At 43.1% G+C, this 24,920-nt stretch overlaps 1 protein-coding gene across 1 annotated transcript in view; it reads right to left on the minus strand.

Annotated features, from left to right (window-relative positions):
• Positions 1–2,906: 2,906 nt before the first annotated feature.
• The window catches only part of LOC311058273 (slit homolog 1 protein-like), a 103,717-nt gene continuing 81,703 nt past the window's right edge, over positions 2,907–24,920 (minus strand). Inside the window, exons 32-38 of the mRNA XM_084075658.1 lie at positions 20,072–20,327; positions 17,390–17,520; positions 12,249–12,403; positions 9,825–10,039; positions 8,732–8,856; positions 5,905–6,149; positions 2,907–3,560 (exon numbers count right to left, since the gene is read on the minus strand). Of these exons, the coding sequence (XP_083931784.1) occupies positions 3,280–3,560; positions 5,905–6,149; positions 8,732–8,856; positions 9,825–10,039; positions 12,249–12,403; positions 17,390–17,520; positions 20,072–20,327 (1,408 nt within the window). The 3' untranslated portion in view covers positions 2,907–3,279. The remainder of the gene's footprint in view (positions 3,561–5,904; positions 6,150–8,731; positions 8,857–9,824; positions 10,040–12,248; positions 12,404–17,389; positions 17,521–20,071; positions 20,328–24,920) is intronic.

Raw genomic sequence — 24,920 nt, forward strand, 5'->3', positions numbered from 1 at the left:
TGGTTCGCCATCCCCCTCTCTCTAACAGCCATCCTCCATTCCTCCTCTTTTCATTCTGTGTGTGCGTGTGTGTGTGTGTGTGTATGTGTGTGTGTGTGTGTGTGTGCGTGTGCGTGTGCGTGTGCGCGTGTGTGTGTGTGTGTGTGTGTGTGTGTGTGTGTGTGTAAGAGCTGTCAGTGCTCATAGCCTCTGCGGGGTCAGCAGACAGCCCTGACACATCAAGGTCAGAGGTCACAGCAACAACATCACACACACACACACCCAGCCAATGTCAAGGTTGAGAGAAAAAACCAACAACTCTTTATTGAAATAAATTACAAAATCAAAAAAAGCACTATAATGCATCATCATCTGCAGGAAATCATATTTATATCCGGGTAAAAGACAACATTTACTGTTACATGATCAGAAATCATAATTCATTTCCCATCAATGACATTGGTTTTGGAATAGTTTTTTTTGTGTTTGTTTTGTTTTAGTTTTTGGCAACTTTAGCCCAGGCAGCATAGACAAAATAATAACATTTCTAAAGATCTACGGAGCCGATAACAACGACAACGGGGGGTTTGAGAACGAACATCCATTTTCCTTCATTTCAACATATAAAAATAGTATGTCAAAATGGAACACATTATAATAACATTATAATATATATTACAATCTGTTAGGCAGTTACTGTGTGTAATATACATTGCAATAAAAACAATGATAACGATAACAAAAAGCTACATTAGGTTTACTGCTGACTGACCCATAGCACAACTCAGGATGTCATGACACAAAGTCAACAAAAAGGAAGACAAAACGAAAAATGCTACAAAAATAAAAATGTTAAAACAAAAATATTACGCACCTTTATTTTTAGTTTCACAACAATATAAATAATAACTGTCTTATATAAAAGCTAGATTTCTGTGTGTGTGTGTGTGTGTGTGTGTGTGTGTGTGTGTGTGTGTGTGTGTGTGTGTGTGTGTGTGTGTGTGTGTGTGTGTGGTGTGTGTGTGTGTGTGTGTGTGTGTGTGTGTGTGTGTGTGTGTGTGTGTGTGTGTATGGAGTGAGTGTTAACCATACATGCACTGGGTGGTGGTGACTGGCTCTTCGGAAGGAAAACAGAGGCGGGGCTTTGTTCGAACATAACCAAATCGCACCCCATAACGAAGCTGATTAATATACATGGATGTCTGTGGTTGGACAGTGTTCTCACAGTGCCCGGCAGACGCGCAACGCAACAAACGTCGCCCCCCCATCCCCCAACCCGCTCCAGCGCTCTCTAAAAATTGGGACAAAGGGCACCGCAAGCAGCAGTTGGACCACCCACCCCCCAGCGAACCCCCTCAACTCTGACCTATAACCCCCCACCCACAGGAAGTGTCATTCCCCATCGCCAGCAAAACCATCGGAGGCTGCTGAACGCGATCCGCTTCTCCGTCATATAGACTCCCTTCAGTTCAGATCCAAGTAGAAAAGCACTGTCTGTCTGGCCTGGTTGTATCTGTCACCTTCCCTGGGCTGTGTCCGCTGCACTGTGTATGTGACAGTGGTCACGTGCACACAGCGTGCACGTGGAGTAGCCCGTCAAACCAAAGTAGTAGGCTACTGTCATTTTTCCTGGTCTGTCGTTGTGTACTTGGCCCGATATATTTAACCACTTTCAACCTAGGCGACCCGATTTTGGGCATGTTATAGTCAAAAACGTTCCAAACAAAAATGTTAAAAAACAGCAAATATAACTGATCTACAAGCTCACACGATCGGCTATTTTCTCGATTTTTGTGAAATTACATTTTTGTAGGTTTTTGAAGTGGTTTAAAAGAAAAGCGAAAAAATGCACTTGAATGTGTGTGTACTTTGACCCGGCTGTCATTTTAAAAGAGATTATTCACCAGCGAACGAGCCATCTCAATGGTTCGATGGGAGCGAGGTAATCTGTTAACTCTGTGAGCGTCCTCATTAGCCTCATTATAATCAGTATGGAACCACATTGAGACGAGAGGCCTTGATCGCAATCGTTGGCGGGGAAAAGAAAGACTATACTCGTCTACTTGCAGGGACCAACGTGTTGTATTATTAGCGTTCACAGTTCGCTAATTTTTTCAACCCCGCAAGACCTCAAACACCGGCGCTGACAAACCGCTCGCTCGTCAAGGCTGGACGCCGCCACCGCGGCGGCGAGGAACTTTTCACGCTCTTATGAATAACTTCTTTGACGGGAACTTCTACCTTATAAGTGTTCAGGCATCTGTATTACCATTGAATCTCGTGCGAACGTCTACGGAAATGAGGCCCCTCGGGTTAATTGGCCCTTTTTTGCCTCAAACAAGTCATTTGAAATGGAACATGTTAATGACGGCCGAGCTCGACATCACAACAAGAAGGAGGAAGAACACGGGCAGAGGGTTTAGAGGCGTCTCTCCATGCATGGGCGTTAATAATAATGAGCCGCGGCGCTGCTGTTCGGTAGTTAGTGCTAGTGCGGCTTTTGTGGCAGGTGATGATGCAAGGTTGAGGCAGGTTTGTGGCTTTCATGTGTTGAAAGGGAAGAGATGGGGTTGTACATTACACACACACGCACACACACACACGCACACACACGCGCACACGCACACGCACACACACACACACACACACGCACACATGCACACAAACGTCTATTTATTCCCCATGCTGTAAATGTATGTGGACTGACTTGTTTTCGCTTGTCAGATGGTTTGGTGAATGTGCTATATGTGTTCTTATGTTTCAGTCTTTAATCAATTCAATCCGATGATTGATGCATCTCTGTCTTTGAATATATATTACTTAAAGCGAACATTTGTAACTCTTTGCTTCTGGGCGGTCCCTGGAACAAAATATTTTACAAATGTTTGCTTTAAAAAATATATATTCAAATATTTGCACACATTTTCACGATTTTTCAAAAATGGCAGATCTACAAGCTCGCAGCGTGGCACTCGGTGCCCGCGCTACGAGCTTGTATATATGCTATTTTTTAATAGCCAAAGAAATCTAAAATGACACAGATGCGTTCCCGGATTGAATGTGGTTAAATGTGTGAATCTTTGCACATAAAGGCATGAGGCTATTTGGCTGTGTGTGTGTGTGTACTGTATGTGTGTGTGTGTGTGTGTGTGTGTGTGTGTGTGTGTGTGTGTGTGTGTGTGCGTGTGTGTGTGTGTGTGTGTGTGTGCGTGTGTGTGTGTGTGTGTGGGCGCACGCGTTTGTGTGCTTTCGTATGTACCGTGTGCATCATCATCATCATCATCATCACATCCAGCTGCACTACACACAGTCCTTGCAGCCACACTCCACAGGCTTCTCCACATCCTGCGTGAAAGACGTTCCGTCGTCGCATTCAAAGGTCAGCCGTCGGCGCCGCACCCTCAGGGGGGCGCAGCACGAAGCGGTGGCGGTGGCGGTGGAGCCCGGCGGCTCTGTGCCCCCCGTCTGGCCACAGCGACCCCGGCATTCCACCCAGGAGAAGGCTTTAGACGTCTGGCACAGCGCCGAGCCGCGTTGCACCCGGTGGAAGTCCCTCACCGCCTCGCCTTGACACGGGGACTCTGGTGGGGCGGAGGAGGGAGAGAGAGATTAAACCACATTGTATCAGGGTGGTCCGGTGGTTAGAGGGAGACAAGGGGCTAGCATCCGGCTTGTAAATTGAGGCTATATAGGAAGTGTGACAGCGCTGTCGCCCCACAGCTAGAAGGTCCTGGGTTCGATTCCCGCGGGGGCGCTGTGGGCGTGTTCTCTCCTCCGCGTCATCAGTGCCCATAACCTAGGTGGGGTTGGCGACAGGGCCTTTCTGTGTGGAGTTTGCATGTTCTCCCCATGTCCCCTAGGGTAGGTACCCTCACAACAAAACATGCAGTAATCCTGGTCTCTGCCAACCACTGGTCAGCCGGGGCGCCTGATGGAGGTTGGAATAACGTGTTCCTTCCACATGCTAACATCCTATAGGGGAAACTCCCCCCTGTCAGGTGATAAGAAGCGGCCTGCTCACTCCTCATGTACTGAGGGAAGCATGAGCTCAGTACGGGGCTCTCCCCAGGCTGGCAGAGGGAGAGTAGCGCCCAGGATTACAGTTTAGGCATTGGCACTGGGTGAAAAAATGGGTTGCAAAATCGTGGGATAAAACATTTGGAAGAAGTGTGACAGTTCATATGTCTTGCTGTTTCACCGCGGTTTCACCCCTGCTGGTTGCCGAAGCAATTACAGTAGGCTCTATTCAAGTGGATGGGTTTTTGGCCGAACTTTACATACACTTGATTTTATTACCTTAAAAAACATTGTCATAAAAACGATATGCTTCCAGTCACTAGTTTAAAGTCTTCTTTCAATCACCATGATATGCGTTTTGCTAAATTATGCCCATTTATTTTCAAATTAATGATAAAGTAGGGTATGTTTCCAGGGTTTCTACTGGCTCTACCGAGTGAAGACCCGCCTCGACGCGTTGTGAGTTTGTAGATCGGCTATTTTCAAATAAAATCTTGCGAGGAAATTGCAATAAGCAGATCTGGCAACCCTGTATGTGCCCTCACATGCTGGAGACACTTGGCTTGATGAATATACATGTCATATATCGCTGATGTCAGGCAGAAACCTCTCATTTCTATGTTTTAACTTTTTGCAGGTTTTTTTGGTGTAAATTGTCATACTTGATTATAATACAGCGTCACACAAAAACGCATCAACAGTAGCAGATCTGCAAGCTCGAAACACGGCGCAAAGCAACGCATTTTGAGCTTGTAGATCTGCTACTTTTTTAAGTCACGGTCTCTTATGGAGATTCATATGAGGTTTGGTCAGAATCATTATCTTTAGAATCCTATAGAATGACGCAAATCAGAGGATTTTAGAGTGCACTAACGCAAGATCAGAAAATGTAATTTCTAGGCCGTTTGTGGCACATATCTGATATCTTCATGGGTAAATGAACAGATTCTGTGTGGTTTTGAGCTATGAAAAAGATCTTTATCTTCACAATGAGGAAGTTGCACATCAGAGGTTCTGTGGCTGTGTAAGTGCCCAGTCCCCAGGGAACAGGATGACCTCATGTCATCTCTGTCATACATACAATAAATAGAGGTTATTTAGATGAATTGAGTATTTTGAATGAATTGAGTACAAAGGACCCCAATGGAAACAAGCCATAGTGCTTTCTTGGGTTTAAAATCCTCCTAACAGACCTTGTACTGAACTGTCCTTCCCTGTGCTTGTCTATGCAGACTGTTAATGAAGTATTCAATCAATCATTTCCTAAAAGAAAATCCTCATCTGAAATGTAGCATTCAATACCTCTAAAGTATGTGTAACTACTACAATTACGTTTTTTGCCACCAATCATTTTGTAAAGGCTATGTATGCCCTTCAGATGGAAGATATCTGTACTACACTCCCCAAGTACTGTATGTGGAATCTCAAGGTCTGCCAAACATAAGACTATGGACTCTGCCTTTGTATAATTTGTGAATATATTCATCAGTGGTGAACTCATTCAAATCCATACAAGTTATCAGGGTCGCACAGGGAGATTGATTTGTACGTTCACCTGAAACTGAGGATACTGTGCTATGAAACTGCTGCTTCAGTGAACTGTACAAAGTACGTCTTTGGCGTTGCCGTGCTACGAGCTTGTATATCTGCTATTTTTGAAAAATCTTGAAAATGTGTGCAAATCTCGTTTTTCAGAAAACTGTTAGGATTTAGAAGACATTTGTAGAATCGGCGCGTCTTAATGGATTAAGTGGTTAATGTAGGTTTTGTAATAATAATCAAAATCTGCAAAGTAACTCAAGTTTGCGTAAAATAGTGGAGTAAAAGTACAATATTTGCCTCTGAGACGTAGTGGAGTAGAAGTAAAAGTATTGAAAATTGGAAATACTAAAGATTGTAGTATCTTACCTGTGTCACAGCTGTCCCCATTGTATCCTTGGTCACAGACACAGAGCGGGCCGTCCTCTGTCTCCTGGCACTGTCCATGTTGACACTGTAGCCCCTGGCACGACGACCCCGTGCCCTCTTCTGCTGACTCCGCCACCGTCGCCGCTAGCTCCCCCTGCAGGTGACACAGGGCACCGCGGTAGCCCTGGTCACAGTCGCAGCGGTACGTCTGTGCGTCTAGCGCCACGCACGAACCCTTCACACACCTGCAGGAATACATGTGCAACAGACAGAGGGAGTTGAGGAAAGGAAGTTAGGGGTAATAAGATGGCATGTTATGTAGACAGATGGTTCATTTGTTATCCTTATGCTTCATGAACTTAAATACAAAAACATTGGACATAAAAAAAGACAATAGAATTTTAATACTAGTCATTAAGCTACTAATATGTTTGCACTTGTAACAGCTGAAATAATCAATAATATATCAGTATTCCGATATTAACCTGCGGGCCGCATTAAGTGGAGGTGGGGGCCGCATGTGGCCCCCGGGCCGCCAGTTGCCCATGTATGCTATAGTTTGTATAGTTTCAATGCACTGATTATTTATTTGTAATATTATACTCTTTAGACTGATGAATAGGTTCTTGGTTTACCTATGATCCTAGATTACTATTTCTATGCATTTGATGTATTAGTACCCTATATTTACCTTGCTTACTGTAAATCGCTCTGGATTAAGAGTCGGCTAAATGCCTACATTGTAAATTGTAAAGTTATTAACAAGGAGAATGGACAGCATGAGCCTCGGATATGACCATGATGCTGACTGTAGGTCTGGAGTAGACAACCTGTCACGCTAAGGTCTGCCATGTGTGAGATTTTCCTCATCCGCTTTGATGCATTATGTCTTATCATTAGTCTGCTTTGCATCTGTAACTGAACTCCAGTGATCAATAATAATACAAAAATAATTAAAAAAGGAGGGGGGCTCCAAGAAGACGTTTGTTACAACAAGTGCATAGCTCACTGTACACAAGAAAGCCAATCATTTCCTCAAACTACACCAGTGGTTCTCAACCTTTTCAGGCGGCGACCCCCCCAAAATAATCATATTTGAACAGGGGACCCCCCCCCACCCCGACAAGCACTTGGAATTGTAGGAGTTGAGGCATTACATTTAGTTTGACTCGGTTCCACAGATAACTAGACGCGTCGCAATTGGCAATTGCAAAGTGTGGTTGCGCCGACGCCGGTCGGGACTCGAGTAATACGCCGGGAGGAATACCGTCGGAGACTGCGCCAATTACATTTTCACGTCACTCCTGAGATCGCCTGCGTTTCATTTTGAGAGGATTGATCCCCCAAAAATCATGTTATTGCATCAAACGGTTACATTTGGAGCATTCGTGGCGCCCCCTATGGATCAAAGTGGAAATCCTTTTGGGGATTGGTGTAGTATACCACCCTTGACATGTGATTCAAATTTGGGATTGACCGGACGTTTCGTTCGTGATTTTTGGCTTTTTTTGTCAAACGGCCCCTCCCGCTAACTTTGGAAGCCATTTACGGACGAACGGTACGGACTATCAAAATTCCTTTTGGATAGGTTTATCGCATGGGTCCATAGATCACGTGTACCGATTTGTGTGAGATTTGGAAAAAAGGAGCAAAAAGTGTGTTTTGAAGAAAATTCAAAATGGCGGAAAATCTATCCTGACGCAAATGGGCGTGGCCTATATGGGAATATTTTGATTTTACGACCTACGGTTCAAGAGTTATAGGCCAAAAGGTAAAGGGGGCTGTTATAGCGCCCACCATGTGGCCGACTGGTGTGATTATTTTTTTAATAATTTTTAAAAAAACTATTAACCTCCCCTCCAAGTTTTTTAACTGTAGCCTTTACGGTTTCCGAGAAAAAAATACTTGAATGGGAGTTTTTGCAATTCCCATTAAAGTGGATGGGGAAATTTAATGCACTAATAAATCAATATCAAAAAATCTATCCTGACGCAAATGGGCGTGGCCTATATGGGGAGATGCGTCGTGACCCAAGGAATCCAGGTGAAAAGAAATTTTGATTTTAGGACCTACGGTTCAAGAGTTACGGGCCAAAACGTAAAGGGGGCTGTTATAGCGCCACCATGAGGCCAAATGGTGTGATATTTTTGTAAGTAATTTCGGACTTAATTATGAATTTTCCCTCCAAATCTGATAACTCTAGCTCTTAAGGTTTCTGAGAAAAAAATACTTGAATTTGAGTTTTTTCACTTTTACATTAAAGTGGATGGGGCAAGTTAATGCACTAATAAATTAATATCAATTAAACTATTCAACCAATCTCTTAGCAAAATACAAGCACACGATTCCCGATTTAGACGGTCATTTTGATATATGGCATTAGGGGATAACATTAGGGGATAAAAACTGTGGGAGGAGATGCGGTTTGAAATAAAGTTTATCTATAAATAAATAAAGTGTATAGAGTACTATAGTCTGGTTGCCCTGTTGGGCAACCACACTAAATATTGTGCAAATAGCCGATCTACCAGCTCACAATGCCTCGCAGAGGGAGGCGTTGTGAGCTTGTAGATCAGGTATTTTCAAACTTTTTGCCTCTTTCTTATATTATTTGACAATTTAGCCAATGTTTAACCAGATTGTATAGTACAGTTTGTTGATTACCTTTGACGCAGTCTTTTTTCATTTAATTTCTTATTTTTTTGTAGGTATTAAAAAGGTCTTAAAAGGCCTTAAATTGTCACTTCGCTGTCATCAAGGGACTCCCCCTCAAAATCATGTGGGGCTGACCCACAGGTTGAGAGCCACCAAACAACAGACAACTCACTTGTTTCCTTGACAGGGGTTGGCTTCTGTCACTGGGGCAGCATCCACCTCCACTGCAGCGCCCCCTCCTGTTGGCTGGTCACAGTGCTGTCCCGTCCAGCCTGGCTGACAGTAGCACTGAGGACCCTGTAGGAGGAATAGATTTAGTTCACACTGAGAACAGGAACCAAAAGGTCAATACTAACTCTTTTTGTGATGGATTTGGCATAGCTGTGTAAATGGCATGTTTTGTACAAAACATTTACAAAAGCAATATGCATTAAAGACTCAGCAAATCTATGATCTCTAACTGATTTTACAAATGAATAATTAGGTACAGCACAGTCTCTCCTGTGTCTCCTCTAATTTGTGTCCCAAAGATATACTAAAAAAAAGTCCAGGAACGAAGCGACGTGTTTTGAGCTTGTCGATCTGCTACTTTTGAATTTTAATCCTTAAAAGTAACAGTTTTGGACATAATATGTCCAAAACTATTATAATCAGTGTAAAACAAGTCTCGGTTGGGTGGAAACCTAGTATTATTATGAGGTTTCCACCCAACAGAGACTTGCTTTACGCTGATTATAATCGAGTAGTTTCATGAAAACCGGAAACCAGAAGTCTTCTGATCTAAGCACATACTGCTTAGATTAGCCCGGGATCGAACTCTAGCCCTGAGCCACACAAGCAGTGGCTCAGGGCTAGAGTTCGATCCCGGGCTCCCCCAGAGTTAGTGTCGAAGCGTCCTTGAGCAAGAAGCTGAACCCCTAATTGCTCCCGATGAGCAGGTGGTGCCTTGCATGGTTTCCTCCGCCATCGGTGAATGGGTGAATGTAATGCACAATCTACTGTATGTGAAGCGCCTTGGATAAAAGCGCTATATAAATGCACCATTTACCATTTACTGTATGCACGCATTCGCATGCACACTCACGTGTGCAGGCAGGCACTACTTGTTTTCCTTGTTTGATTATTATGTTTAAATTCATTACAGTGGAAGCCCATCAGGCTTTCCTTTCTCACCTGAAAGATATCTCTATCTCTGTTTAATCGTTACCTTAAGCACAAAACAAAAACAAAACAAAACAAAGATCTCCAGACTTGTCTTCATGTACCTGTGCAGCGTTGGGCTGACAGAGGCCATGCAGGCAGTAGAGCTTCCGACAGGGCTGACAGCCTGGCACCACTCCCGGGTTCATGTGACTCCTGGTGAAGTCCTGCAGCTCGTGGTTGATGTACAGGTTCCTGATGCAGCCGTGGAAGCTGGAGAAGTTCAGCGCCTGTGAGGAGAGACCCTGGGAGGAGGAGGGCAGCACCTCCTCGGGCATGCCTGAGGGGGGAGAGGTGAGGTATAAGGATGGAGAAAGAGACACATAAGTGAAGCAAGAGAGTGGGAGAGAGAAAAGGGTATACCAAAACAAATTCAAGGTGTGTGTGTGTGTGTGTGTGTGTGTGTGTGTGTGTGTGTGTGTGTGTGTGTGTGTGTGTGTGTGTGTGTGTGTGTGTGTGTGTGTGTGTGTGTGTGTGTGTGTGTGTGACATTACCAAATGTCCCCACTTGTGTAGTAGAACTTGATAAATTGCGGTGGTGGAAAGTAACTAAGTACATTTACTCAAGTACTGTACTTAACACATCGGGTGCCAGCATTTTTTCATAACAACTTACCGTGGGTGCCAGCATTCTCCCCATTGACTGCGCTTTGCTGTTTAAAATGTCCGCGTGCGTTACAAGCAAATCCACGCAAAAAAAAGCATCGATTCATGTTCTGCCATGAGCCTGGCTACTGGCTGGAACCATAACATTCCACTCGCGGGTTACAACGGGGGGGGGGGGATCGCGCATCGCGCATGACCGTTTTTCCCCACAGGAAACAGATTTGGAGATATAGGCGTTTCAAAGTAGGAAATAGACAGGAAGCGGATGGGGGAAAAAAAAGTGTTTCCGGTGAGCGATTTGGCACTTCCTTCGCAGGATTACAATGGGTGCTCCCAGAGCTGCTCTAGCCCCGCCCGCGGGGAGAAAAACGAAAAAAACAAAAAGACTGAAATCACGGTTCAGACCGTGAACGGCACCGAAGCTTCGGAACCGCCACTAAGTAAACACACGGTTCAGACCGTGTTTGGCACCCGATGTGTTAAGTACAATGTTGAGGTATTTTTTACTTTACTTGAGTATGTCCAAATTTCGATACTTTTAGTTTAGTTTTCATGCCAAGGACCCCCAGAATGATATGTTTTTGGCCGCGGACCCCCATCTCAAAATATTTCGTCCAGATTTTGTTCCAGAAGCAAAGACTTGAGTTAAAAATGTTGGCTTTAAAAATATATATATATTCAAAGATTCAGATTGAATGGGCTAAATCCCACTACTGCTGTGGAGCTCCATCATAGCCAACAGAAGAAGACAGTTGTTGTATTATACAGTATAAGTAGCTCTCAGGTATGATAATAGCTGTAAAAGAAATGTGTCCCAGGGTGGTCAGAAAATAACTCAAAAACCAATGGATTATATACGGTTTTCGGTCGAAAAAGGTCAAAGATCAAGATACGGCCAAGGACACAATTTACATAATCGACCATGTCTCTGCGGAGTGGAGAAACGTGAGATGTTGGTGCAGGCTGGTGCATTTCATTGTTATGTATTTGGTGAATAATGTTGGGTCTTCTTACCCAGTGGTGTGAAGTAACTAAGTAAATGTACCCAAGTACTGTACTTGTAATACAATTTTGAGGTACTTTTACTATACTGGAGTATTTCGAATTTCCAGTACTTTTACTTCTACTCCACTACATCTCAGAGACGAATAATTTGTACTTTTACTCACCTACAATTATTTGACAACTTCAAATAAACCACCTCAGCCCTATTTAAACTTTGGCTATTTGAAAACAGCCGATCTACAAGCTCACAGCGCGTCGCATCGCCACGCGGGTTTGTAGATCTGATATTTTCAAAGGATTTTTTAAACATTTTAGACATACTGATAACTTGTGAAACGGGACATTCTTACATAATGAGTAGCTACTTTTACTTTTGGCACTTTAAGTATATTTTGACGCCGATTTTGTGCACCAAAATGACTTTTTTCCAATCGATTACTTATACTTATCCCCCATGGAGCCTTGAATTCATGGAGATGTTTTAGTTTTTGTTGCATTCCTAAGCCAATAATTTAATGCCCGGCAGCGGTTCCGGTAGGAGACACAAAGAGTCTCCATTCTACCGGAGACTCAATGGAGACTCGTCATCAAATTATTGGCTTAGGAGTGCGACAAAAACAAAAAAATCTCAATGCTTCATGGGGTGACTACTCAATAGAAAAAAAGTATTTTTTTGGGTGAACTATCCATTTAAGTAAAAAAAGTTTTAGTACTTGTTCCCACCACTGGTCTTACCTCCCACATACAGCGAGGCCTCTCCACTCAGTAGAGTAAGCATGTACAGTATTTGGTGCATAAAATGTGGGTCTTACCTCCCAAATACAGTGGGACCTCTCCACTCAGTACAGTATGTATTGGTGAATAACGTGGGGGTCTTACCTCCCACATATAGCGGGGCCTCTCCGCTCAGCGGCCCGCTCCTCCCCAGGCTGTCCAGCGTGGTGGGCACTCCTCCGTCCACCGACAGGTTCACCATGCGGTCAAAGGTCACCAGCTCCACCGTGTGGAAATGCCCGTCGTTCACCGTCTCGGCACTGTGTGTGTGTGTGGACACATTTTACATTGGTTTCATACAGTGTTGATTTTGACAGCAAATTTTGATTTAGTTTTAGTCTTTTGAATATAATTCAATTTTGTTCTAGTCGTATTTTAGTCATCTGAAATGTTTTAGTTTTAGTCTAGTTTTAGTCTAGTTTTAGTTGACTAAACACCACAAGATTTTAGTCGACTAAAACTACAGTTGATTTAGTCGACTAAAATGTATTTTTGGCGGTGCCTTGATGGCGTCGTAATGTCTGAATTTACACTTGGTTGAATGCTGAAAATAGCCGATCTACAAGCTCACAACGCGTCGCAGCGCGACGCGTTGTGAGCTTGTAGATCTGCTATTTTCAGAGCACAACACCCGAGCGCAACCAAACATAAAATGACTTGTATTTTTGTTCTACTGGATCTCTTCTCCACTAGTCCCTTACTAACATTTAAGTCTAGTTTTTATTTGTTGAAAAAATGTTCAATATATTTAGTCGTAGTAGTATTAGTTTTAGTCATCAAAGCTTTTTATTTAGTATTTAGTTTTCGTCAGTGAAAAAAGGTAGTCGACGAACATTTTTCGTCAACATTGGTTTCATAGAAACAGGAATTTACAACTGACAATCTTTAACAGGGGGTCGGCAACCTTTATAACTTGAAGTGCCATGTTTTTATTTTCTTGATAGTCAGTGTGCCAAATTAACACGTTTAATTATGACACACCACATCAAAATACATATTTCTTTTCCTTCTACTTCTGAAAATTATGTGTTGCTAGAAGTTTCTATAGAGTTGACAGCTGACTGAAAGGTGTCAATGGTGAGAGGGGGGGGGGGGGGGGGGGTTATTAGAAGTGTGGTTAGGGGTTGAATAAATTACCCATTGTTGACACTCATTAAACGTGTGAAATCTTTGAAAGCAGTTCACTGTGCTATTGTGCGTTAAACAAGATTCAAATGACCATATCTTCTTCAAATGTCCAATTTCAATAAACGACACATGATTTTAAAGCTTACATTCTGTACTTTCATAATCTGTAAAAAAAAAAAAAGAAGAAGAAAAATGACCATGGCCCCCTTGCAGCCCAAAGCATTGTACCCAGTCACATATGTTCTTTCACATCAGGACATTGTGATGATCATTAGACTCAAACTAGAGAAATAGCCCACCTATCTCCCAGAATCCCTCCCCAGTCAGAGTTCAGAGTTTGAATGAATGTAGAAGTATGTGCAGGACGTAATTTGCAAACAGATGTGAGGGGACTTACTGTAATTTAATTGACTATATTTAAAAAATGTTAGATGTTAGATGCTGTCTCTCTCACACTTATGCCAGTGTTCGGCACTCGTGTCGTGCCTAAGGTTGCCTATACCCCTACAGCATCTTTGCTAATTTTGAGTGTTTGTGGAAAATTACTGGCCTTTTGCAGCAGGTATTCAAACCTGTGACCTCTCTGTTACAAAAAAAAAGTCTCGCTATAAACACACAACTCTGTGTGTTTGTGAGTCAGTCAGGGTTCAATTTGTAAAAAATAAAATAACCACCTAAGCCCTATATACTGTACTACTTCGTATACGACAAATGCTACAAGCCCATAATGCTTTGAATTTTCTTTTGGACCAATAGGGACGTCAGGATTAATATGGTTAACATAATAGTAAATAGTTAAATTGTCATGTTATCAAACATAAAAAAGAAAACAAGGAAATGCATGCCTTTTAACTCAGCCTGAATTAAAAGGCATGCACGCAGGGATGAGACACATCCCCCACCAGTGATAAAAATGAATGACTAGAGGGAAGATATTAAAATCAGAGGCGTGGACCCCCCAACTCCCCAGTGTTAGTTAATTATGCCTTAATTCCTTTTTAATCTACTTTTTTTTACCCCAAGACGGGTCTTATGTTGTTGCAGAATTTCTTTTTCTTTTTTTTCTAGCCTTTGTTATTTTTATGCCATTGTTTTTAAAGCCTGTAGGTTTGTGATTAACAAAAATGTAAAGTGCGTTATAAATAAAATGTGTTATTATTATCATTATTACTATTATTATTAGTGTTCCAAATGGCTGGAATCAGATCCAGTCTCAAACTACCACCCAGCCACTCAACACTTAATTAAGTTGTTTTACGCAAAAGGTGAGCTGTCGTCCGCCTCTGGGCTTTGATTATAAAAATTAAGCAGTCGATACAAATTCTACCGCGAGTGGGTCGATATTCCCAAACAGTGTGTAAATCAGTACGTCCACCAGTATCAGTATGTAAATCAGTGTGTCCAGGTGGTGCAGAGCAGTGGTAATGGGTGATCTCTGTTACTGCACTAGCGCCTCCTACAGGTTGGTCCTCTGACATAACGTCTTAATTGAAATTTGCAACAAAAAAAGAATATCGTTACTGTCGGGCAGAAACCTCTTATCTCCATATTTTAACTTTTTGTGTTTTTTTGGGGGGGAAATGAATGTCCTTCGTGATCATACTAGACCGTCACACAAGTATCAAAAGTAGCAGATGTACAAGCTCGAAACGCGGCGCGTTTCGAGCTTGTACATCTGCTACTTTTGATATTTTTTTATTTGAATCCTGAAAAGTAACAGTGATTGGACATACAAGGTTTCCACCCCAGACAGAGACGATATAAAGGAAAAGAAGTATAAGTAAAGTCCTATATTCTACCATGAGGTCTGATTGGCATTGCTAGTTGCTAGGTGTCGGGGCTGCAACACTGCCCAGCTATAAGTGGCTGACTCTGAGTCACCACCAAACACTTGACTGCTTTGCCGACACCTGGGTTCCTACATGTGATCAAGACCACATGCAGTTCAACAAGTTCAACGGCTCACAGTGGTTGTGGTTGGTTGAGCTCAGACCAAGGTTATAATAGTTTTTGGATTTTTCATTTTAGTTCAAGTTCGTTTTGAATATTTATTTTCGAATTCAGTTCGTTTTAATTAGTTTTTAGAGTGGATTTGCTAGTTTTTTATTAGTTTTCATTTTTGAAAATGCTAATAGTTTTAGTTAGTTTTCATTCGTTTTTTTGTACTTTGGTTTATTTGTCAGGTACAGGATTGAAAAGGTAAGTATTGTGTGATAAAAACTTAACAAAAGATAGCATTTAAAAATGGATTCAGTTACAGATGAACCCCCAACCATCCACAAACAAAAACTAAGGGCATTTTGTCTATAATTGTCTCCGCCAGGCCGAAAGGCATGGCGAGAGAGTATGTTTTACCCCCTGTCCGTCCGTCCGTCCGTCCGTCCGTCCGTCCGTCCGTCCGTCCGTCCGTCCGTCCGTCCGTCCGTCATTCGATCTGTCTGTGTACAGCTAATCTCCGGCACCGTTGGCTTGCTCGCAGCCAAACTGTGCACACACAGTCCCTGGATACCAGAGCAGAACCTCTGCCCCAAATTTTTCACAGGGGCCTGTTATAGCGCCACCAGGAGGCCGATTTGTGCAAAACACATTTTTTGACAGTACTCCTACAGATTTTGTCTAAAAATCCCACAAATCGGTACACAGTATCTCTATAGTCATTAAACGAAACGGGTCTTTCAGATTTCTCATATTCCATCCTGATTGGCTAAAAATGCCTTCCAAAGTTTGCAGGAGTGCACCGTTTTGAACAAAATGCCTCAAATCATGAACACAGCATGCAATTTCCTTGAAATTTTGCACGCACATTCCCATTAGGCCGAGGAAGAACTAACATTTGAACATTTTCAAATCAGCCTCATGGTGGCGCTATAACAGGCCGATTCGTGTTTTTACCTATAATTGCACCGATCTGTGTAAAACTTTGTATGCACACTCCCTATAGGTCAAGGAAAAACCTTTGACCTGCATTTTTCACATCTGCCTTTTATAGCGCCACCAGGAGGCCGACTTGTGTAAAACACATTTTTTTATACTACTCCTTCCAATTTTATCCAAATTTCACGCAAATCGGTACACATGATCTCTATAGTCATGTGATCACGACGGATGTGTTTGATTTTTCATATTCCATACTGATTGGCTAAGATTGACATCTAAAGTTTGCATTATTGGCTTGTTTTGAACAAAATTCTGCAAATCATGAACGCACCGTCCAATTGCGCTCAAACTTTGCACGCACATTCACACTATGTTGAGGAACAAATGCCAACCTTTTAACATTGGCCTGTTATAGCGCCACCAACAGGTCTAATTTAGCGAAACACATGTTTTTAACAAAATTTCTCAAATCATGAATGCAGTCAGTGTCCGATTGTCGTGCAAGGCCTAAGAAGAAATGACACCCTTTTCACGTTGGCCTACCTGACCTGGCGGAGGCCTGTGCTCCGAGGAGCACTTTTTCTAATTTCAGTTTGTTTTAGTTAGTTTTGTAAACACACAATACAGTTTCAGTTATTTATTTTTCGTTAACTATAATAACCTTGGCTCTGACAAGGCTGCTGAAACTTAACATGTGAATACTGCACATTGTTTAGACTCTAAACAATGTGCAGTATTCACATGTAGAGTTTCTTGGGTGTTTTTGGTCTGTGTAGCCAGAGTTATCTGTATATTTGTGTTAACTATGGTTGTTGAGATATCATTAAAATGTTATATTTATTTAATGATTTACCACCCCACGTCATTTCATTATTACATTTTTTTACATTTGGTTGTATTTTAAGTTTTGAACTGTTCTCTTATACTGTCATGCAATATGTTCTCATGTTCTGTGATGCAATTGTATTTCTGTATGGGGTCTTCAACATTTTTCAGGCCAAGGACCCCTTAGCTGAGAGACAGAGACATGGCTTTTTTTCTTTAAAAACAGAGGTTTTTCCTTTACACCATGGTGAGCACCTTCATTAGTAGGCTGTATTAAAAATAGTTGGTAGAACACACGGGGAACGGATGTGTGTGTGTGTGTGTGTGTGTGTGTGTGTGTGTGTGTGTGTGTGTGTGTGTGTGTGTGTGTGTGTGTGTGTGTGTGTGTGTGTGTGTGTGTGTGTGTGTGTGTGTACCTGTAGATAGCGGTAACAGGCTGGTTTCCAGGGTCGTAGCTGACTCTAACGTGACCCTGGTGCAGCTCCACAGCGATGGGCTCATTGTCTCCATTGTACAGCAGAATACCATTATCCTCTGCCGTGGATACCTGTAACACACACACACACACACACACACACACACACACACACACACGTACTGTATTACTATACTTGTGAGGACATCAACATTTTAGTATGACGTGTTCTGAATGCCACTTTTACACCTACATCTTTGGGCATTGTTTTTAACTGTAAGCCTAAAGCCGAAGAATAGCCGATCTACAAGCTCACAACGCGTCGCACTGTGACACGCTGTGAGCTTGTAGATCTGCTATTTTTCCATGCACGACACTGGGCGTGCAACTGATAATAACTATAACTCAAACCCGAACCCCTAAATCTATCCTCTAAATGTCTATTCCTATCTAACCCAAACCTGAATGTTTTTGTAATTGTAAATCTAACTCTAAAAATATATTTTTTTAAAACATAAAACAAGCATTTTACTTGTGAGGACCAGGAAAATGGTGCGCACGCACACACACACACACACACACACACACACACACACACACACACACACACACACACACACACACACACACACACACAGTGGTATTATGATTATGTTTACGATGCTGTGTCCAACCTCGAAACCTTTGCATGTGTACCTGTGTGTGTGTGTGTGTGTGTGTGTGTGTGCGTGCGTGCCCGTGCGTGCGTGCGTAGGTAAAACACTCGCAAAGACCTGGGTTCAATTCTAAGCCGTGATTTTGGAGAGTCCAGGCCAATTGATTACCAATAACTTGACCAATTGCAGAAAAGTGCAAAATCAATCGAAATTGTTTTTAAACAGCCAATCATGTAGATGGGCTATTTTGGGGAAAACTTGAAAAGAAATTCCCCTATAAATGACCAAAACAGGGACACCAGGTTGAAAGTGTTTAAAATTCGTGTCACATCCGCTGCATAACTGCTGACACCGATGTTGTCAAAGAAGGTTAAATAATATCAACCCTCCCAGGGGGTCCGACTGTGGCAGGGTCCACGGTACCAATGGGGATACTTAGTACAATCTAAAACCTGCATGTGTGTACAATTACAATATATAATGTAGGCATTTAGCACAAACTTAAACCAGGGCGACTTACAGTAAGCAGGTAAACACCAGGTAATACATCAAAATGCATAGAGATAGTAATCTAGGATCAAAGGTAAACCAAGAACCTATCATCTGTCTAAACAGTATAATATAAAAAAAAGAAAATCTGTACATTGAAACTATACACACTATAGGATGCCAGGTCTACAAATGACCTGGCATCTGTCTACATAACATGCCACCTAGATTACATTTGAGCTTTTGCATGAGCCTGCAAGGTCGGGGCAAGCGCTATGGGCTAAGGTAGACCAATAACCAATAATTTGATGACCAGCGGACCGGTAGGCAACGGTTCTGGTAGGAGATGGGGGCGGCCATAGCTGAGTGGTTAGTGAGCCCGCCTAGGGAGCCAGAGGCCCTGGTTGCCCCAGGTTCGATTCCAGGCCAGGCCAGTATATGTGTCCATGAAATGAAATTTGTCCCTGAGCAAGACTCTTAACCCCTAATTGCTCACAGGTTCTCATTGGAAACAAGACCGCAAGGACTTTCATGAACGACCTGTTAAAAGGAATTATCCTTATCCTAGATACAAAGGAGACTCTTTGAGTCTCCTACCAGAACCGCTGACGGTCATCAAATTGTTGGCTTAGGAATAAGACAAAAACTAAAAAAATATCCATGAATTCAAGTCTCCATGGGGTGACTAATCGATCGGGGGGAAAAAAAAGTAATTTTGGGGGTGAACTATCCCTTTAAATCTGTTTTGTCGCAAGGAGTTGGTGTGGTCTGGCCTTTAGATCACGGCGGGAGATTGGGAGCGAGTCTGCAGTTCTAACTGCAAAGGGGAGTTCATTCCCCATTTGTGTGTGTGTGTGCGTGTGTGTGTGCGTGTGTGTGTGCGTGTGTGCGTGTGTGCGTGTGTGTGTGTGTGTGTGTGTGTGTGTGTGTGTGTGTGTGTGTGTGTGTGTGTGTGTGGCGTGCACAGACATTTTGAGGGGCAGGTGCTCAAGTAAATTATACATTTTTTTGTTCACTTGGTCTGCTCTTTTTTCCCTCTACACCTATACCTCTTTGCCAAAAATAGCCGATCTACAAGCCCACAACGCCTCGCAGCGCGAGGCGTTGTGAGCTTGTAGATCGGCTATTTTTGCCTAAAGTTCTCCTCAGAAAAGGGATGCTAGGTTTCGAGTGGTTATGGTAAAAAGAAAAATCTTATCACATAAAGATTTGGCGGACCCCCTGTAGTAACTCTGAGGACCCCCTAGGGGTCCCGGACCCCCTGTTGAAGACCCCTGCTGTAAACTAAAACATTTTTTCCCCCTTTTTTTCAAAAGGGCACTTCTGGTCAAGAGGGCAAAGGGCAGGTGCTCTAGCACCACCTAGAGCCTATCTGTGCACGTCCCTGTGCACGTCCCTGTGTGTGTGTGTGTGTGTGTGTGTGTGTGTGTGTGTGTGTGTGTGTGTGTGTGTGTGTGTGTGTGTGTGTGTGTGTGTGTGTGTGTGTGTGTGTGTGTGTGTGTTTGTGTGTGCGTGTGCGTGTGTACCCTGTACTGTACCTGCAGTGTGATGTTAGCCTGGGGCCAGTTCTTCAGGTCGCCGAGCTGGACGTAGGAGTCTCTGTCCACGAAGTTGACACTGAGCAGCTTCTCGCAGCGCTGGCCCTCGAAGCCGGGCAGACACTGGCACAGCGCAGCGCCGCCCTTCTCCACACAGGGGGCGCCGTTCTCACACTGGGCCTGCTGGCAGGTCGGGGGGGACGACGGGGGAGGGGGAGGAGGAGGAGGAGGAGGGGCGACCTCACACATATCGCCACTGTCACGGAGGAAAGGAGAAGAAATGGGGGCAGAGCGAAATGTCAGGGAAAATTGGTCGCTCGTCCATCATCTAGTGGAGAGATGCTGTTAGAGTGGTCTAAAAGGAGTAGTTCACCCTCAATTACACACCCCGTGAAGCCTTGAATTCACAGAGATTGTGTTGTTTTTGTCGCATCCCCTGAGCCAGTAATTTGATGAGTCATCTACTGAGTCTCCTACTGACTGATGACCCGGTCATCGAATTATTGGGTTATAGGAATATGACAAAAACTCAAATATCTCCATGAATTCAAGGCTTCATGGGATGTGTAATTGATGGAAAATAAGCATTTTTTTTGGGGTGAACTACGCCTTTAAGCCTGATTTATACTTATTCGCGTGCCGGTGTCGTGCTCAGTAAATAGCAGATCTACAAGCTCACAACGCGTCACAAATGTGACGCATTCGCGTTGTGAGCTTGTACAGTACGTCTGCTATTTACCGCAGGCAACACCAGTGTGCAACTAAGTATAAATCAGGCTTTATATTAAAAAATATCAAAAGTAGCAGATCTAAAAGCTCCAAACGCGTCGCTTCGCGCCGCGTTTTGAGCTTGTAGATCTGCTACTTTTGATTCTTTTGTTTTGACGCCCTAGTATGATCACGAAGGGCATTAATTTCGCCCCAAAAAAACACAAAAAGTTAAAATATGGAGATAAGAGGTTTCTGCCAGTTGTGAGCTTGTAGTATATTTGCTATTTACTGCAGGCAACACCAGTGTGTAGTATGTATAAATCAGGCTTTATAGTAACTGTTTGATGGGCTGATTCCATCAAACACATGACTTGACTTCAATGCCATGCCTTGAAATAACCGTCATTAGCGAGAGAAAATAGCAAGAGAAAAAATATAGCTGCAAGCAGCAATTAGCGGTTTCGAGAATAATGGCAGACTGGCAGACTGTGACAAGAGTGGCAGACTGGCAGACTGGCAGACTTTGACAGAGTGGCAGACTGGCAGACTGGCAGACTGGCAGACTTTGACAGAGTGGCAGACTGGCAGACTGTGACAGAGTGGCAGACTGGCAGACTGGCAGACTGTGACAGACTGTGGCAGACTGGCAGACTGGCAGACAGACAGACTGTGGCAGACTGGCAGACAGACAGACAGACAGTGACAGAGTGGCAGACTGGCAGACTGTGACAGACTGGCAGACTGGCAGACTGTGACAGAGTGGCAGACAGACAAACAGACAGACTGTGACAGAGTGGCAGACTGGCAGACAGACAGACAGTGACAGAGTGGCAGACTGGCAGACTGGCAGACAGACAGACTGTGGCAGACTGGCAGACTGGCAGACAGACAGACAGTGACAGAGTGGCAGACTGGCAGACAGACAGACAGACTGTGACAGAGTGGCAGACTGGCAGACAGACAGACAGACAGACAGTGACAGAGTGGCAGACTGGCAGACAGACAGACAGTGACAGAGTGGCAGACAGGCAGACAGACAGACTGTGACAGAGTGACAGAGTGACAGAGTGGCAGACTGGCAGACTGGCAGACAGACAGACAGACAGACAGTGACAGAGTGGCAGACTGGCAGACAGACAGACAGTGACAGAGTGGCAGACAGGCAGACAGACAGACTGTGACAGAGTGAGAGAGAGAGAGAGAGAGAGAGAGAGAGAGAGAGAGAGAGAGAGAGAGAGAGAGAGAGAGAGAGAGAGAGAGAGAGAGAGAGAGCAAAGTGCACATGTCTGAATTAACAGGGTCATGTTTTGCATAATGCAATTTAAATGTAAACTGTGACAAGTGGGGTTTGAGCCGTGGACCTTTGGCACATGAGACTAACACTGTATTGATCAAGCTATTCAATCCACAGCCTTGGTCAGTGAGAAGGGAGAATCCAACAAAACAAAACAAAACAAAAGAGGGAATGAAGTACATCATACATTGAAAACAACTACTCTCAATAAGCGTTTCATTTAACAATTGCATGTTTATTCATTGATACAGTCATGTTGTGTGTAATGCAATTGAGTTGAGGTCTGCATGAGGTGAGATTTGAACCGGCGACGCTCTGGTATCAAGGCAGATGATTAAGCCATTGGGCCAACAGACCCGAACTGATGAAAAGGGAGTTCACACACATGACACACTTTCACGCAAATTGCTCAGAAATACTGGATTTAAATGTTTTTCAAACTGCTCAAAATTGCAGACAATCTAAGGGCGGAGTTTACTGGTTAACAATTGCACATGCATTCATTGATACAGTCATGTTGTGTGCAATGCAATTATAATGAATTCTACATGACGTGGGATTCGAACCAGGAACCCTGTGGTTTCAAGGCAGATGATTAAGCCATTGGGCCAACAGACCTGTACTAGTGAAAAGGGAGTTCAAACACATGACACAATTTCACGCAAATTGCTCAGAAATCCTTGGTTTAAATGTTTTTCAAACTGCTCAATATATTTCGGAATGGAAACTAGTGGAAAATAGTCGATCTACAAGCTCACAACGCGTTGCTATCTAAAAAGGTGTGAGATTGTAGATCGGCTATTTTCACAAGAAAGTATGTCATACATAAAAAAAAACTACTCTCAAAAGCATTTCGTGTTATTGTCTAAACATTGCACTTGTCTGAATTAACAGGGTCATGTTTTGTACAATGCAATTTAAATGTGAACTGTAATAAGTGGGATTCGAACCAGGGACCTTCGGCACATGAGACTCACACTCTACTGGTGGAGCTATCCAATACACAGCCTTAGACAGTGAAAAGGGAGAATCCAACAAAACAAAACAAAAGCGCGAATGAAGTACGTCATACATTGAAAATAACTACTTTCAAGTATGCATTTCTCGTCATCTTTAACAATTGCACATGTATTCATTGATATAGTCATGTTGTGTGCAATGCAATTATAATTAAGTCTACCTGAGGTGGGATTCGAACCGGCTACCCTATGGTTTCAAGGCAGATGATTAAGCGATCAAGCTATTGAACCAACACACCTGAACCTGTGAAAAAGGGCCTCAAACATGTATTTGACACAGTTTCATGCAAATTGCTCAGAAATCCTGGATTTAAATGTTTTTCAAACTGCTCAAAATTGCAGACAATCTAAGGGCAGAGCTTACTGGTCAAAGTGATACATGTGTTCCTCATGAGTCAAGGCACATGTGTAAGCAGGTTTAACGGCTGTCGGCCAAACGAGGCATGACTTTTGCCTGTTTAAAGTTTGCATTTTCAAAAAATTGCTATAGCGCCCCCCTTTGACCAATTGGAGTAAGATTGGTTTCAGTGATACTTGGAAGGACCCTCTACAATATTGCAAAGTGTCAAACAAATGTGAGTCTGCATGTATGTGTTAGGGGCAGATGAATAATTTAAAAAAAGCTGCAATTTTCATTGGCTTATAAAAGCTTAACGTTTTCACTTATGGAAAATCCGCTAAGTTACGTCTGTCGGCATTGGTCCAAAGTTCATGTGTATACAGTTTCGTACAGATTGCTCATAAATCCCAGGAGGAGTAGGCTTTTTACTGCTTTTTACTGCTTTTCATAGAATTCGAAATGGTGGGAGATCTAAAGGTCAGAGGTCAAAAGTCAAACAGTGAAAGTTGTTAGGCATGAGGAGACGCATGTGTGTATCGAAGTTTCATGGCTGTAGGTCGAACAGGGCATGAGCTGTACCTGTTCAAAGTTGGCATGTTCAATTGAGTGCTACAGCGCCACCCTTTGGCCAATGGTTGTGAGTTTCGGGTTTTCGCCGTTTGGCATAGCCCTCTACCATATTGCCGAATTTCATAAGAAGTGACCAGGCGGTTAGGCCAGAACTGGCAAAAACGGCGGAAGAATAATAATAATAGTGAAAGTGTAGAGATGTAATAGGGTTCGAAGCCTTACAGGCTCTCGAAACCTAATGAAAGTGTAGAGATGTAATAGGGTTCGAAGCCTGATAGGCTCTCGAAACCTAATAATAATAGTGAAAGTGTAGAGATGTAATAGCTTTCGAAGCCTGATGGCTCTCGAAACCTAATAATAATTCATTGATACAGTCATGTTGTGTGCAATGCAATTGAGTTGAGGTCTGCATGAGGTGAGATTTGAACTGGCGACCCTCTGGTATCAAGGCAGATGATTAAGCCATTGGGCCAACAGACCCGAACTGATGAAAAGGGAGTTCACACACATGACACACTTTCACGCAAATTGCTCAGAAATAGTGGATTTAAATGTTTTTCAAACTGCTCAAAATTGCAGACAATCTAAGGGCGGAGTTTACTGGTTAACAATTGCACATGTATTCATTGATACAGCCATGTTGTGTGCAATGCAATTATAATGAATTCTACATGACGTGGGATTCGAACCAGGAACCCTGTGGTTTCAAGGCAGATGATTAAGCCATTGGGCCAACAGACCTGTACTAGTGAAAAGGGAGTTTACACACATGACACACTTTCACGCAAATTGCTCAGAAATCCTTGGTTTAAATGTTTTTCAAACTGCTCAATATATTTCGGAATGGAAACTAGTGGAAAATAGTCGATCTACAAGCTCACAACGCGTTGCTATCTAAAAAGGTGTGAGATTGTA

The sequence above is a fragment of the Gymnoscopelus microlampas genome, assembly GCF_963454915.1.
Source record: "Gymnoscopelus microlampas genome assembly, chromosome: 2".
In the NCBI taxonomy this organism is placed as follows: domain Eukaryota; kingdom Metazoa; phylum Chordata; class Actinopteri; order Myctophiformes; family Myctophidae; genus Gymnoscopelus; species Gymnoscopelus microlampas.